The following is a 16114-nucleotide window of genomic DNA, read 5'->3' on the forward strand; positions in this document are numbered from 1 at the left end:
TTAACTCAGTGGGAATTTATTTTTTGCCTAGACACACATAGACTTGTGCTCTAAAGTTTCTTGGGCATAACCTGTCATCTTCTGCCATTGTGGCCAAACACATTAATTTTGGCATCTTTCAAACAGCTAGTAGTTTGGGGTGAGTTTCTTAAAAGAGATAATTTGATCAGGGTTGCTTTTGAAAGAAAGAATTTTCATTACCTGTGGAATTTCGCTACCAAAAATGCGCATGGAGCTGTGTGCCAGACACTCATCCACCCCCCTGTACACAAGGCCCTTGTTTTCCACACTTCAAATATGCCTTCCCATGTGTGGGGCGGACTCTTCAGACTGCTTTTTCGGACACTGTCTAGTGGAAATCTACAAACGAAACACATAGGGTTGTTGTTTTTTTTGTCAATTAGAATCCCAAAACGGTAGTACATGTGAATGCATGTGCTTCCCAGATCTATGTTACATGCATTATTTTTATCTGAGCCAGCTGAATTTGATTAAAATTATTAGCAAGCATTCCGTAATCAGATGACTTACGCACACTGACTGATTTATAGACACTGATGGCTACTTTAGACCCACCCAGGTGCCTCAGGCAAGCCCCATTCGGTTGAACATTTTCCCTTTGAATAGCAGGCTCATGATCACAAACTGTTTTTGAAAGGCTCTCTGGTTCGAAAGAGGCTTGCTATGTGGCATGAGGGTCTGCTGCTCAGAAAACACAAGCCCCAAACTCCCTTGGGTGCGTGGAACTAGTTGCATGGTTGTTTGGATCCTGGCCATAATAAATAAGCTGCGCCTTCAGTTATGAAACCACTAATTTTGTAGTAGTTTTGAGACCAATGGGGCAATTCTGAATTAAGTGCTTTGATGATTGTAACATGCTTTTTTCTCCAGAATTATCAACTTGTATAATGCTAAATTTACTTATGTGGAGCTATGTTGAATGGTAGTCATTGGGAGTTTACTGCCGAGCAAACCTTTTGAAATATAAATGATTATTTATTGTTTTTTTTATGTAGAAAAATAGAAGTGCTGAGCCATAATTCTATGGTGAGGGGTGGGGAAAACTGTTTCTCGCAGCTTACCTTGGCTGTTCAAAAGATCAAGTAAACAGCAGATATAGAGAGTCACATAAATTGCCTCTGTGTTCAAAGGGTATTTGGGCTTAGACTAATTTTTAAGAGTATCTCTGTATATCTTGAAGACTTGAGTAAACCTTAGCTTGTGGCATCTTAATAGTCATCTCACTGCTGAAATCTAAAAAGAAACCGACAGGAAACTTAATAATATTAAACATTATTTTAAAGGGAGTTCACTTTGGTTTTGAAGGTTCAACCACCCCCCCCCCCACTTTTGCTTCTCACACAAAAAACACTTTTGTAAATTCAGAAAATTTAGGTTGTGAGAAGCAAAAGTGTGTGTGTGTGTGGGGGGGGGGGGTGATCCTTCAAAACCAAAGTGAACTCCCTTTAAAATAATGTCTCACACATACCTTTATAGTATTCAGGACATATACATCTAATAGATTTCCTGAAATGTCTGCCAGTAAGGTGTTAATCTTTTATAGGTAAAATAAAATTATTGAAAGTCCTTGCAACAAAACAGAGAGCCTCGTCAGAAGGACTCCTAGAAAAAGGAAGGTAAATGTGGAACGCTGTGGTTTGGTCCAGGTTGTAATAATCTGTAAAAGGTTTTCCAGATCCGACTTGCTAAAGACTTTCACATTCAACAATGAATTGCACTATATTATTTCACAATCATTTAAATGAAATTAGAAATTGAACAAATACATATTTTCCTTTCCAGACTCTCCCCCTCCATGAAGCAGCAATTATTTCATATATATTTTTTCATAATATGTGGCCACTCCATTCCGCTCCCGAACTGCTTAACTTTCTCAGTTCTCCTTTTTTCACCTTTGCTGGTTTCTCTGTCACTGGAAACATCTTAAAGCAATTTAAAGTGCTACACCTGAATAAACATGTTGTAAAAGTGTTTATGTATTGAAGTGGGTCAGTTCAAGGTACGGTATTTGGCTGCGACTTCTAATTTCTCTTTTTTACTGCAAAAGGGCTGCCAGGAGGAGGAAGTCTGAGCTGAATTAATACATTTGTTACAGTGGAAGTAGAATGGAAACTGCCTTAACCACAAATCAAACTGCCTCTTTCATTTACGCCAATGATAGAAGTTTTTCTAAGAAATATAGACCCTGGCAGAGAGCCACTGTAAGTTTGCCTTTAAAAGGGAAGCCTATATGCTTATTTGTTTAAGGCTTACTCCTATGACTATTAGTAAGTTCTTTCTCAAGCGAGATTGAGTTTAATGGCATGATACATTTGCAAGGCAGATGCTTCTTTTTCAGAGGATTTTAACCATTTCCCATCTCCTACTTTGCTATAGATCAGAGGGACGTTGCTGCCAACCAGGCTAGCAATTCAGAATTTCTTTTACTATTTTAAGGAATTTTGTACGCTTTCCCCTTGTACAGCTGCATAGCTTCACATGACACTGTCTCGGTTTCTGGTGGAACGAAGGGTTCTGCATAATACGTGGAGACACAAAGGTGTTCGGGCTGCCAAAATAAATTCTGTTAAGAGCTGGGGGCTTATTTGTTCGAAATTCATATGGATGCAGCTTTAGTGACTAGCTCCCCCCCTCTTTTTTTCATTTTCAACGCCTTCCTCCAACACTCCTCCACCCCCGGTTGCCCCGGAGGGTCAGAGTCTATAATCTAGTGTAGTGCTCAGTCCTGACTGAACAAATATTATAGAGAAATATGTACATCCCCCTGGGAGTAAAACTAGAGTCAATCATGTACATATTTCAACCTCTATTATATATTATTCCTTGAAAGACTTGAAGCCTCAGCTGTACCTATACTTAAGGCTTTTGGTGAAATTTGAGTAATGCTTTGAAATTATTTATGACTCGAAGTATAAATATGTAGGATGCCTGCCTTTCTCTTTCGTATTGATTTGTGTCGAGTATACAGGATTCCCCATCTGCCATTCTTGTTTTTTTTAAATTAAGAGGATAGTGGCTTTTTAAAAAAAGTTGACTACTTTGCCATCACAATGTGGGATTCTAATAGACACAATATTGTCTTCTAGCGCTACACCGTTTTCAAAATAGATGAGGCTATTCTATGTATGTCTAGCATATCTGCCTTTCACATTACATTTCAGTTGATGGAGCCTGATGAAGAATAACATGATGTGAATAATGATGTGAATAACAACATGTTCTCTTCTCCCTCTTGGCTTATTAAAAGCTTGCTGAGGTGGTACAACCAGGTGGATCCAAGCTGTGGTCAATGTATCCTTGTGGGAGGGAGCGGTGATGCTACCACACCTGAGGAGAAAATAATCAAGTCTGGGCCCATTGGTTTGAGACAATGACCACCCAGTCATGAATGGTCCCTTTTGGGTGAAAGGTTGTGGCTCAACAGTTGCAAATACTTTGGGATGAAGCTGATTGCCTTGACCTGTTCCAATTGAGGTTCAGGCCTGGTTATCAATAGGTCTTTGTCATCTTGGGTGACCTTTATCAGGAGAAGGACAGAGGGAATGCAAGCCCATTATTCTTACTTGATCTCTCAGTAGCTTTTGATACTATTGATCATGGTATCCTCTTGAAACAGCTCTGTGAGATGGGCATTGGGACTACTGTTTTACAGTGCTTCTGGTCCTCTCTCTGGGGTCAAATTCAGAGAAAAAACATTGGGGAATATTTCTGTGGGGTGCTGTGAGGTACTGCCGGGTACTATTTTGTCCCTGATGCCATTTAACATCTCCATGAAGCCATCCAGGGTGGTTTCTGGGAGATTTGAGGTGAAGTGCCATCAGTACACTAATGATACACAACTCTGTTCCTCTGTAACATATATCAGGATAACATCTGTGTAAGCGCTGGACCAGTGCCTGGAGTCAGTGGGGAGCTGGATCAGGGCCAACAAACTGACTGTGGTTGCTGGCAAGATGGAGGCACTGTGTGTAGGCAGCCTACTCTAGATAGCTGTTACGCAGTGCTACTTTGAATACAGTAGAATAATAATAATAATAATAATAATAATAATAATAATAATAATAATAATGTTCCAGAGTAATTATTCTAACATGGCTCCTTCACCAATTGGCTTAGCTTATTCTGTGTTTTGGTAAATAAGCTTATGTTGATTTATTTTGCAGGTAGGAGTATCAACGTGAAATCTGCTGGCCTTATAGGACGCCATGGTCCTCAGTCAAAACAGCCATTCATGGTTGCTTTCTTCAAAGCAAGTGAAGTCCTTTTTCGATCTGTCCGAGCTGCCAACAACAAAAAGAAAAATCAGAACCGCAACAAATCCAGCACTCCGCAAGATTCCTCAAGAATGCAGAGTGTTGGGGGTAAGACAAAGAATGCATAATATCTACAGAACATGTAGAGAACACACAGAACATGTAAATGACACACCCCAGAAATAATGGGAAGCACAAAGGTCATGGTCACATGTCATGGTAAGCCATAAACCATGGTTTACCACAATTAGCAGATTGTTCCATCTTTCTTCCTCCTGGTTCATGTTTGGAGGGAAAAACTACAATCCTGAACCTGGGTTTGTAGTTTGTTTTACTCCACACAAGAGATCGCATGTAGCACGATTGGTAATTGGTTTACTGACCATGACTCGTTGCAGTGAAACAGCCGACATTCCCAGGTTTGGACGTAACAGTAAGCAAGGATTGTGGCTTTACCCACCCAGTACAAGCCAGATGGAGACATATAGATCTCTCAGGCACAAGTGATTGTGCAGTCAAACCCATTACTTTAAACCAGGGATGCATTGCTTCCCATAGAAGCCAGTGGGGTTTAATCACAGAAGTCAATAGAGTTTAACAGCCTAAGTGTTACTCTTATGTTTCTCTTCTTTCCTTCATACAATGCAATGAGTTTCCCCAACTTCCATGGTGTTGTTCTGTTACCAATATTGCAGTCATGTTTTTTAAATGAACAGAAGTAGCTCTTTCACTGAGTCAAATATTCATTCAAAAGCTGTATTTTAACAGGGTAAATTTCACCCTAAATACAGACTTCCATTAACAAAAGCCTAACTTGTTCTGTTTATTGATGTGGGACATGCTTAATAGTGCAATTCTATACATGTCTAGTCAGACATGCGGTACTTACTCATAGGTAAATGTGCACATGACTGCAACCCAGATGTGTAATAACTTAATTAAACATGCAATAATCCTTGGTATATAGACAAACTCAATCCCATCTCAAATATTTGCTGCTCGCCAATGGATACATTTAGGAGTTTTTATATCCGATTTCCTTGTTCTCCCTTCAAAGTATTTTTCTACTAAACCTAATTCCAGTTCCTAAATTATTTGGGTATAAAGTTCATTCAGACACAATATCCTATGATTTTGATTCCTAGCAGAATAAGCACATGGACCTTGAATCCCTAGTCAGTGAAATTGGATCTTTGGCACCAGATTCTGTATAGTAATGTCACCCTAGCCACTTACCATGCAATGTAATATTGCATCCCACATTTGTCTCTACTAACATGCAGAAATGTAAGGAAGGAATATGGATTTAATTTAGGGAATTTTTTTTGCATTCTAAATAAGTGTGCGATCAAATTCACCCCCGCCTTCCCCCTATGATTGGATATTGAATGCCTAGTTTCACATCAAGTGTGCTGAGGCTTTTTTTTCACATCTGGGCAGCACTCATCTGTTATGAAAATGCTAAAAACAATTTTAACACTGTGGAGAAAGCTGAAATGATACTTTTACATATATTAGAGGGGTTTGGGTTTTGTTTGTTTTTTTTGAATAAAAATTCACACAGAGCTCATGGGGAGATGGGGACTTCCAAAAAGCTGGTGAGTACATTTTTGTGTTTCTGGTCTAACCCCCCCCCCCCCAAAAAAAAGCAGCCAGCAAATACACCACATTTTTTCTCTCCATCCTCTGTGCAAGATTAATAGACAGGCCTATTCTGGAAAAACTCTTGAGCAGAAATCAAGGAAGGGAAGCCCCTCAAAGGAGACAGAATTACTCTTATAATGGTAGAAATGCTGTAATGATGAACATTAAGATGCCAAAACAGAATCAGTAACCAAGTAGGTGTTAACATGGTTGGACACTGAGTGGGCACAAAATATGCATTGACATTCTTAGAAAATCAGTTCATGAGGTAGTCTTTCCTTGATCTGTCTTCTTATTATAAAAAGTAAGCTAGAGACTTAAAACACTCTTTTGACTATGAATATTCTGGAAAAATGAAATCAGTAGAAGTGGAAGGTATGTAACATTTTATACCCATTTCTCTTAACGGTCAAAGTTATTAACTCATTGTAAATATGGGAAAATTACAGCAATATTAGCAGTACAGGTATGGTGCAGGACACACAGAACAGACTGGGACGGCCAGAAGGGTTTGATAATGTTTTCACTGTATTAAATGCCAATAGACTCAACTATATGAGTAGCCAGGGAAGCTTGTCAACAAAGATACATGATGTTGATGAAGAGCCTATAGTTCTATTATATTGCCGTTTTTGCAGGTTGATGAAAATCCATCATGCTGCTTGCTTTCTGGCAAGGGGAGATAATTAGCTACTGTTTTTTTAAATAAAACAGGCATGCAATTACAATTGTATTATCATATCATAGCTGGTTATGGCAGCAGTCAATGAGAGCCAGTGTGGTGTAGTGGTTAAGAGTGGTAGACTCGTAATCTGGTGAACCGGGTTCAATTCCCTGCTCCTCCACATGCAGCTGCTGGGTGACCTTGGGCTAGTCACACTTCTCTGAAGTCTCTCAGCCCCACTCACCTCACAGAGTGTTTGTTGTGGGGGAGGAAGGGAAAGGAGAATGTTAGCCGCTTTGAGACTCCTTCGGGTAGTGATAAAGCGGGATATCAAATCCAAACTCCTCCTCCTCCTCCTTGCCAGACAGCAAGGTACTGCCCATTAGGTGGGGCCTCTGATTGGCCCATTTGAAGCTGTTATTCTGGCGGGATGTGCTGCCCTGAGATCTTGCCAACTGGGGGAATTCCCAAATGGCTGGCAAACACGCACAAGCTAATCGCTGGGGTGGCAGCAGAGAGTGAGAGACCACAACCACCACCCACCTGAAAAGGGTGAATGCCCATAACTGACATACTTCAGTGGCAGGTTTATTTAGTTGATATTATACTCCCACTCAATGATGCCTTTACAACTGAGCCTCTTGCCTGCCCCGGGTTTTGAGGGAAAATGAGGCTGTAATCTTACATCTACTTACCTGGGAGGAAGCTCCATTGAACTCAGTGAGATGTACTTCTGGGTAGACGTGTATGGGAGTCTGCTGTTAATATAATTCTTTTAAAGCTCCTCTGCTAGTATTACGGTAGTCAGTAATAGCAGTAGTCAGCATGACATGCAATTGCCTGAAACACTTCATATATCAAAAGCAGGTTTCCTGCTATTTACTCATATCAAGATGTTTGTAATATCTAAGGAGGAAATAATGAATGCTTTGAACCATAGAAGTATTTATACATTTTATTTCCTTTCTGCAGACTATAACACAAGCGAGCAGAAACAAGCCTGTAAAAAACATGAACTGTACGTGAGCTTCAGAGACCTAGGCTGGCAGGTAGGAGCAATGATCAATCCTATTTTAGACAGCAAAAATAATAATAATGGCAACTGGTGCTTAGGATTCAGGAGGAGGGATGTTAAACATGAATCTTTGCAACGAATCTTGAAATTTGGTCTATAACTCATTCCGTAGTAATTATGCTGGTTTTGGTGAGCTGCTAAAGGAACCTACCTGATCAATTTTCAGGTAATCTAGTTATCCCAGCTTAATAAATATTGTTTCATGGAAAATTGATATGCCAACAATTTAGAGACAGGAAAGTAGTGTTGGACCTCACTCTGTCAGCAGTGTCCCTTGTTTATTTCTAATAGTTTCAAAGCAAGGGTCAGTAGCTGCCAGTGGGGTTCTTTGCTATGCTAGCTTCCCAACACCAGTGTGGTATTGCTAGACCAAGCTGTCTGCTACCTTGCCCCCCCTTTCAGGAATTGACAGCAATGTGCAGCTATCAGAGCAGAAGATCGCCAGTACAATGCTTTGCAGGCAACAGTGGAATATTTGTAAAGTTCACACATATTAATCCACTGACATCTACCCAGGACCTAGAAGAGCCAGGACCGTTACTGTATACCAGGGATGTCCAACAGGTTGATTGCAATCTACCGGTCAGTTGCGGGTCATCCATGGCCGATCACGTGATCCTGATCGATTCCCCCCGCAACAACTTTGGGTCTTCCTCTCCCTAAAAAGCTCAACCACTTTGGTCATTACAATGGATCAAAATAGATCACTGCCATTATTATTATTTTTTTTGTGGGAGTAGATCGCAGTCTCTTGGAAGTTGGACATCCCTGCTGTATACATTTCTGGGTGGAATTCAATATTCATTTGTGTTTGATTTTTTGTGTTTGATTTTCTCTCATTTGGCACCTCAACTTCCTTAAAGTATCTCTCTTACCTGCGAAGTACTGAGTTTGTACTTAAAAGTTCTGTTGTTTGTTGCCTAGGATTGGATTATAGCTCCAGAGGGTTACGCTGCCTTTTATTGTGATGGAGAATGCTCCTTTCCTCTCAATGCACACATGAATGCAACAAATCATGCCATAGTGCAGACTCTGGTACGTATGCATCCCTAAATGTAATGAGTGCCATCCAGGAAAAGAGGTGGAAATATGTCTGAATTGAACCAATGGAATGTAAATACATTATCTCATAGATATCAGCTGCTTGCATCAGTCTTTCTCAGGAGACAGTGGAAGTGTGTGCCTTCGGGGGTAAAGTCAAACTGTTGGAACTTGCAGTGCCTGCTGTGGCTGTAGATGCCAATCAAGTTGGGCTTATTACTTGTAACTGCTGCCTCCTCCATTGTTTTTGCTGCATTTGCAGCACCGAAGTGGGCACAAGCCTTGGCAGTCCAGACAGCAAGACCCTCTTCTCAGCCTCACTGATGCTGTCCAAAGGAAAGGAAAGCAATACATTTGGCACTGGATACCAGCGGGGCTTTCTTAAGTGTGCTTAAGTGTAAGAATATTATTTGGGACACAGCATCCTACACACACACAGGTTTTCTTGGCTTGCCCTTCTTTCTTTGTCTTCCCCTGCTTCAGCAGTTTTCAATGCAAAGGCAAGAAAATATCCAGAAACCTCTCTACTGTGCTAACATTTCATTCCAAGCAGATTAATATTTAAAACAAACCACATAATCATATTTCTGTAATAAACCCTTGAAGCACTGTTATACAGTAACATTCCCATGATATTTTAAAATTTTGACTCGGTCATTCATTTTCAGGACCAAAAAACATGTGCCTGCATTTCCCACCCCAACTGCAGAGCTGATATTATTTTAGTGGGTGGATCTATTTAGAACTAGAAAAAAGGGATCAAAGGGAAAGGATTACCCTCTTCCACAGCACCTTGTTCCAGCACAACCCAGCTTGCTTTTAAGCTTGCAAGAAAAAAGTGTCCTGAGATCTGATCATGAATATCTTGCCTCACCTGTTGTTTGTCCCTCCAGCTGTCATCTTCCAATTTATATGTACAGTGGTACCTCGGGTTAAGTACTGAATTCGTTCCGGATGTCCGTTCTTAACCTGAAACTGTTCTTAACCTGAAGCACCACTTTAGCTAATGGGGCCTCCTGCTGCACGATTTCTGCACTCATCCTGAAACAAAGTTCTTAACCCGAGGTAATATTTCTGGGTTAGCCGACTCTGAAGCGTATGTAACCCGAGGTACAGTGGTGCCCCACAAGACTGAAAACCCGCTAGACGAAAGGGTTTTCTGTTTTGGAGGCGCTTCGCAAAACGAATTTCCCTATGGGCTTCCTTCGCAAGACGAAAGCCCATAGGGAAATCTCCGGGACAGCGGGGAAGCGCAGCACGTCTTCCCCACTGTCCTCGGACCTCCTCTGAAGCCGGGCGGCGGGGCAGGAACACCTCCCGCCACCGCCCGGCTTCGGAAGGCTCCTCCGAAGCCGGGCGGCGGGGCGGGAACACCTCCTCCCGCCGCCCGGCTTCGGAAGGATGCTCCGAAGCCGGGCGGCGGGGCGGGAACACCTCCCGCTGCCGCCCAGCTTCGGGGCGGGAACACCTTCTGATGGCTGGCGGGGGGCAAAAGTCTTTGTTCCCCCCTGCCTGCCTTCCCGGGAGAGCGGAGAAACGCAGCACGTTTCTCCGCTGTCCCGGAAGGCTTTTGAAGGCAGGCGGGGGGGAGCAAAGACTTTCGCCCCCCGCCCACCTTCAGAAGAGGTCCTGGACCTCTTCTGAAGGCTGGCGGGGGGCAAAAGTTTTTGTCCCCCCTGCCTGCCTTCCCAGGGGCTTTTAAATCGCCCTGGACAGCGGAGAAGTCCTCCGCTGTCCCGGGGCGATTTTAAAATGCCGCCCGCCAGCATTTTAAGATCGCCCCGGACAGCGGAGAAGTCCTCCGCTGTCCCGGGGTTTTTTAAAATGCTGGGGGTGGGAAGAAAAGTCCTTGTCCCCCCCCCAGCCTTCAGAAGAGGTCGGGGGACAGACTGTCCCTGGTCTGAAGGCGGTTTCCATAGGAACGCATTAATTGATTTTCAATGCATTCCTATGGGAAACCGTGCATCGCAAGACGAAAAACTCGCAAGACGAAGAGACTTGCAGAACGAATTAATTTCGTCTTGCGAGGCACCACTGTACCACTGTACATGCAAAAGTCTGGCATGTTCTACTTCAAATTATGTTAGAATTCAGTGTAGGGTGCAGTTTAGGGAACTAATTGCTCATGCATACAACTTGTAATAAAGTCCTTTCCACTGTGATCACATTACTCCAATAAGGGTCAGCCTTTTGTTTTCAGCAATTAGTCCTTGGGATTCCTACATGGCAGACATACTTACTGCATGGGAGTTGGGCTCCAAGACTGTAGCAAACAGACACCTCTATGCTGACGATGCCAATAAGTATCTTTCCTCTATTAGGACACTTGCTGTGAAACAATCAAAAAAGGGCCTTGTTATAATAAGCATTTCCAATTTTAAAAATATTTAAAGACATTTACTGTTCATTTCCCTGGACTTCACCTAAGTGAAAATTTCAACCAGGCTGTTCCCAATGAAGTTTGTAACTTTCCAAGAGAAGTTTTATTAACCACACTTTGAAAAAACAACAACAACCAGCAGCTTAACTTTCTCAGACACTACAGCTGAATCAGGCTGCACATGGTTAATACACACCTTTGGGATGTATTTGGCTTATTTGAACTTGGAAATTCCACACACACACACACACACACACACACACACAATTATGTGAAATGTGAGGCATTAAAGTAATTTATTTCTAACCTTATGCCGGCAGTGGCTATTGGATGTGAGCACCTAGTATGACGACTGCAGAATGTGCAAAATCTAGAAATATTCTTTATTTAGGTTAGAAATAGAGGAACAATTTCAAGGCAAAGGGGTTACAATCAGGCATTACAAGCTGGGAAAATTCACATTCCTAAGTGCATTCATTAACTTTGGCAGTATTACTGCTGACCACTATTCTTATTAATCGCTTCCATCTTCAAATGAGAAAGAGGCAAGAAATGATAAAATGAAAATTGTGCTTCCCCTTGCCTCCAAAAGTGAGAAGCCCGTGATACTTCCACAGTCCCTACAAAATTAAACTAGACACACACATTCCCAAAAGTTTCATTTTATTTATTAAAATGCATGTGCATTTTATTTCTACTAAACACTCTGTGTGTGTGTGTGTGTGTGTGTGTGTGTGTTTAAAGGATTTATGATTGTTCGAAAAGATCTCTCCCTGGTAAACGATCTTTTCGTGGTAACAGTTATATAAAAGCTGTTTCCCGATTGCCTGTTCTGTGTTCTCTGGCAAAGACTACAGACTTATATCACTGCTGGGCAGATGGCTATAACAGATTTTAACAGTCTTACCAAACAAACGAAACTTATTACTGCTGAAGTTTTTATCCTGGCTTTAATACTCTTTTGTCCTTCCTATTACAACTCCCTTCTCTATGGCCTCCTTGCTTCCCAACTCACCCAACATGTGCAGAATATTATTCCTAACTTGCTTTCAAGTACAAAAGACCCTGTATTTTCCCTCAGTCTCCAATGTTTCCACTACCTTTCCCATTCATTTCAGGAAGCTGTTCAGTATTGCCTTCCATAAGGTTATCCAAGCCCATTTCATGGAATGGCCTCCTCCAGTCTCTTCCCTGCTCCTTCCAAAAAGCAATCACATATGCTGTGGTTTCACCCCACCCTTGCCAGCGCTACTGGAGCACCGTAACATACTTACATTGGCTGGAATCCTGAGTTTGCTCCTGCTGGCTGGCAGAACCTTTGAGTTGAGCTCCATTCACTGGTGCCCGCTGTGGCTGAAGGAGAAATCAGTGGAATTTAAGTACAACCATTGCCAACTTGTTGCATTAACTGCAACGGAATCTAAGTTCAACTAACTTAGTCTAGACCTAACCCAAATCCAGTGAAGTTGTCCCATTAGCACAAGGAGCTCCACTTGCACAGTGGGACTTCCAATCCCCTTTTCTCCACACCTAGCCCCAGAGCAGATTTGAGGGTGCATGGGGGACTCATGGGGAGAAGAGAGGGAGGGGTTTTTCTGTAGTGCAAATCCATGACCAACTGGGAAACCTTTATGGGATACAATCCAATGTACCTGCTGTATGTCAACGCAAGCAGAAAGCATGGATATAACTCTACACTCATATCTTGGATCTCAAATGCCTTGGCTCTCAAACAAATTGGATCCCAAACAATTGAAACCTGGAAGTGATTCTTCCGGTTTTTGAGTGGGTTTTTTTTTTTTTTTGGGAACCCAAACATCCATCGAGGCTTCCGATTGGCTTCCTGCAGCCAATCGGAAGCCGTCCTTTGGTTTCTGAATGTTTTGGAAGTCAGACGGACTTCCGGAATGGATTCTGTTCAACTTTCAAGGTACGACTGTACAAGTAAAGCTTTAGTTTGACTACGGCTGGATCTAGACACATCAAAAAAACCGTTTCAGTTAAATGCATTGTAAACTTCATACGGGGAAATCCCACTGGCAAAAAATGGGACTCCACAGCGCCATCTGGTGTCACAGTGTTATAACCCATATAATTCACTTTATCTTTATGAATGTAGCTGAGTCTTACTTGTCTCTCTTCCTTTTCCAGGTCCATTTGATGTTCCCTGATCATGTCCCCAAGCCTTGCTGTGCCCCAACGAAACTGAATGCAATCTCTGTGCTCTATTTTGATGACAGTTCAAATGTTATTTTGAAAAAGTACAGAAACATGGTGGTGCGATCATGTGGTTGCCACTAGAATCGGTTTGTAAAAAAGAAGATTCTCAATATCTTTTTTCCTTAATTATAGTAAAGGTGATAGAATGCCTTTAAGGAAACGAGGACCTTAAACAACTTATTCCAGTTTATGTCATTTTTCATTCATGTACAGTATTATGTACATAGTAGCATTAATTTATTTAAAGGTATATAGTTTCTTTTGTATGAATGATATTGCAAACGCTTTATTATATTAGTATGTACTAGAATATTGAAGGCAGATTTTCAGCTAATCATGCTGAGATTTATTTCATTTTTTAAAAAAGCCTTTGTATAGTTCTCGCTCTTTAACTCAGAAACCCCAGAACTCCCGTGACTGTTTTATATTGTTAAAGGAAATTGAATACATTTGGCTACATTGTGCCAATGAAAACTCTGGCGGGCTATTTATTTAGAAAAGGCACTGAGGAAAGGCTGAAAAAGAGAGAGAGAGAAAATGCTTAGCTAAAAACAATTCTCCTTTTAGAAGTTCTACTCCATTAGATAAAGAAAAACGCTGAACCGTGTTTAAATAAATAAATGGCAGTTTAAATGCAGGGGCTGAAAGATTGCACATAATTGTCAAAGCTATTTTCTTTAGCAGAAGGAGTGTAACCATAGGAGCTATGTTACCTCTATTTGCTTGTGGGGGTTGCAGATTTTTCTGAAGTCATTAAGCTTTTGGGGGTTGCTTGTTGCCTGGGTCCATACTTTTGAAGTTATGGGAGCAGGGCAGGGTGGAATGTAGAAGAACAACCTTCTTACCTCAAGTAAATGCTATTGGTCTATTAAATTATAACGCTACTGCGATGGATTTGTTTGTGTTTATCGACCAAAACAAAACACATGAGCCAGTGAGTGAGTTAATGAAATAGAGAATAAGCAGAGAATAATCACACCCCCTGCCCCAAATGCCCTCAAACCAGTCCTCAAAGAGCATTATTTAAGTTAAGAAGAACGTTCATTTACTTATTTCTCGGATTACTTAAACTCACCTTCAAGCATTATTTAATAGGATTTGTGTCTGTGACGGGGAAGTGAGGGTGCACACTGTTTCAGAAAAATGTGGTCAGCTGTATGGCGTTTCAGAAAAATTACTTTATCTCACTTACAAATAACATTTATTCCTGTTTTTCAAAAATCTGTTGAAATACTAAACAATTACTTCTGTTAGAGTTCTCTTTGACAAAAAAAACCCCCTCCCGTTCCAGCTGCTTTTAACTATGTTTTTAATTTACCACAAAGCCTTACTTAGTTAAACTGCAGTTCATGTACTGTAATGCATTTTAATATAGGTATCTTTTATGACTTGCTGTTTTGAAGAGAACTCATGAAGGTTAAAATTAATCTGAGAAGCATTTAAAAAGGAAACGGATTTGCCTGTGATTTAGATAGATTAAAGGTTGTGGTTATTTGGAACTGAATTTATTTTAAATAAAGTTTGAAAAGTGTATTTTGGGTACATTAAGTAATATATTTTTGAATAAAGGTGTACCATTTTGAGTGTATGAAATTGAAGATTATATTATTCCTTGAAATGTTCTGTTGAAATACAAGTCTATATTTTAAGATCTAATAAATCTGAAACCTTTGTTTGCTCTGCCATGCCTTTTTTTCTTTCTTGGCTATATTATATGGAAAACTTGCTGAACAGGAATAACCCATTATTATCCAGAGTTGGCTCCTTCTGGCCAGCAAAGGAGCTTCAATTCATGGAAGGAGAGCTCCACTTACGGAATGCATCCTTCTGAGTGTAGAACAGAATTTTTGGATCGACTCCATAGTTACTTAAGTTTTCAAACGGAGTACATATGCTCAGGAAGAATATAAACAACACATTGACAGAAGTGCAAACGTTACGAAGCATCAAGGTTCTGTAGTTCCAACCCACCACTGCAATTGCATCATCAGTGAAAAGATATTGCAAACAAGGAAAGACAAAAACCAAACCACCCCCGTCTCCTTATGCATTGCTACCATTGCTTCCGTTTAGGGGAAAAAGGAAACTGGCACGAGAATTTTCACATGCTCCAAAGGCTTGTATTTGCTATACGCTACTGGGATTTTAGTTGCACATGCGTCCAAGCATACCTCTTTCTCACAGTAGCTAATAAAACACTTTCCATGTGTCTGTCAATTTGAAAAATACTTGTATAACATTTCCTTGCAAGTCAATGGCCAAGGTCATTACACTTTCATGCAAGATTCTTAAAGAGAGTTTTCTTGGTCCAGTTTTAATTAGTTTAAACTTTCTGGCTCCTGAGAGACCACAGTGGATTCCTGATTATATTCCCAAAGCAGCTAACTAAATATGAAACAAACTACAGGAAACGACGTCTTGCTGCTACAAGAGCTAATTGCAGTTTAATAGGCAAGTACTAATCTACTTGATTCAATTTACTTTGGAGCCCATCATTTTGTAACCCCTTTGGAAGCTACTAGTTTGTCTTAAATAGAACTAAATTTTGAGAAAATTAAATCCCTTGCATTTCTTGAGGCAGTTGATGTAAGACGGCGCTGCAAAGAGTAAATAAAAAAACTCTCATGAGCATGTCATAAATCCATAACTCCTCATGAAAAGTGATACCAAATTAGCAATCTTCTCCTTTCAAACAAAAATAAAGGCAAACTTAGACAAATTGATTAGCTCCTGTGCAGTCAATACCATATTCTATGGGCAGATTTTACTCTCTCTGTTTTAAATTGTCTCATTATCCTTGGGGCAGCAACCTATTT

At 40.9% G+C, this 16114-nt stretch overlaps 1 protein-coding gene across 2 annotated transcripts in view; it reads left to right on the top strand.

The window, feature by feature from the left end:
* The window catches only part of BMP5 (bone morphogenetic protein 5), a 55398-nt gene extending 40420 nt beyond the window's left edge, over positions 1 to 14978 (top strand). For both annotated transcript variants that reach the window (XM_028722619.2, XM_028722620.2), the window contains 4 exons: positions 4185 to 4382; positions 7555 to 7631; positions 8582 to 8692; positions 13230 to 14978. In XM_028722619.2, coding sequence (XP_028578452.2) covers positions 4185 to 4382; positions 7555 to 7631; positions 8582 to 8692; positions 13230 to 13379 — 536 coding nt within the window. In that variant the 3' untranslated portion in view covers positions 13380 to 14978. The remainder of the gene's footprint in view (positions 1 to 4184; positions 4383 to 7554; positions 7632 to 8581; positions 8693 to 13229) is intronic.
* The last annotated feature ends 1136 nt before the right edge of the window (positions 14979 to 16114 follow it).

This window comes from Podarcis muralis, chromosome 3 (assembly GCF_964188315.1).
Source record: "Podarcis muralis chromosome 3, rPodMur119.hap1.1, whole genome shotgun sequence".
Taxonomy (NCBI): domain Eukaryota; kingdom Metazoa; phylum Chordata; class Lepidosauria; order Squamata; family Lacertidae; genus Podarcis; species Podarcis muralis.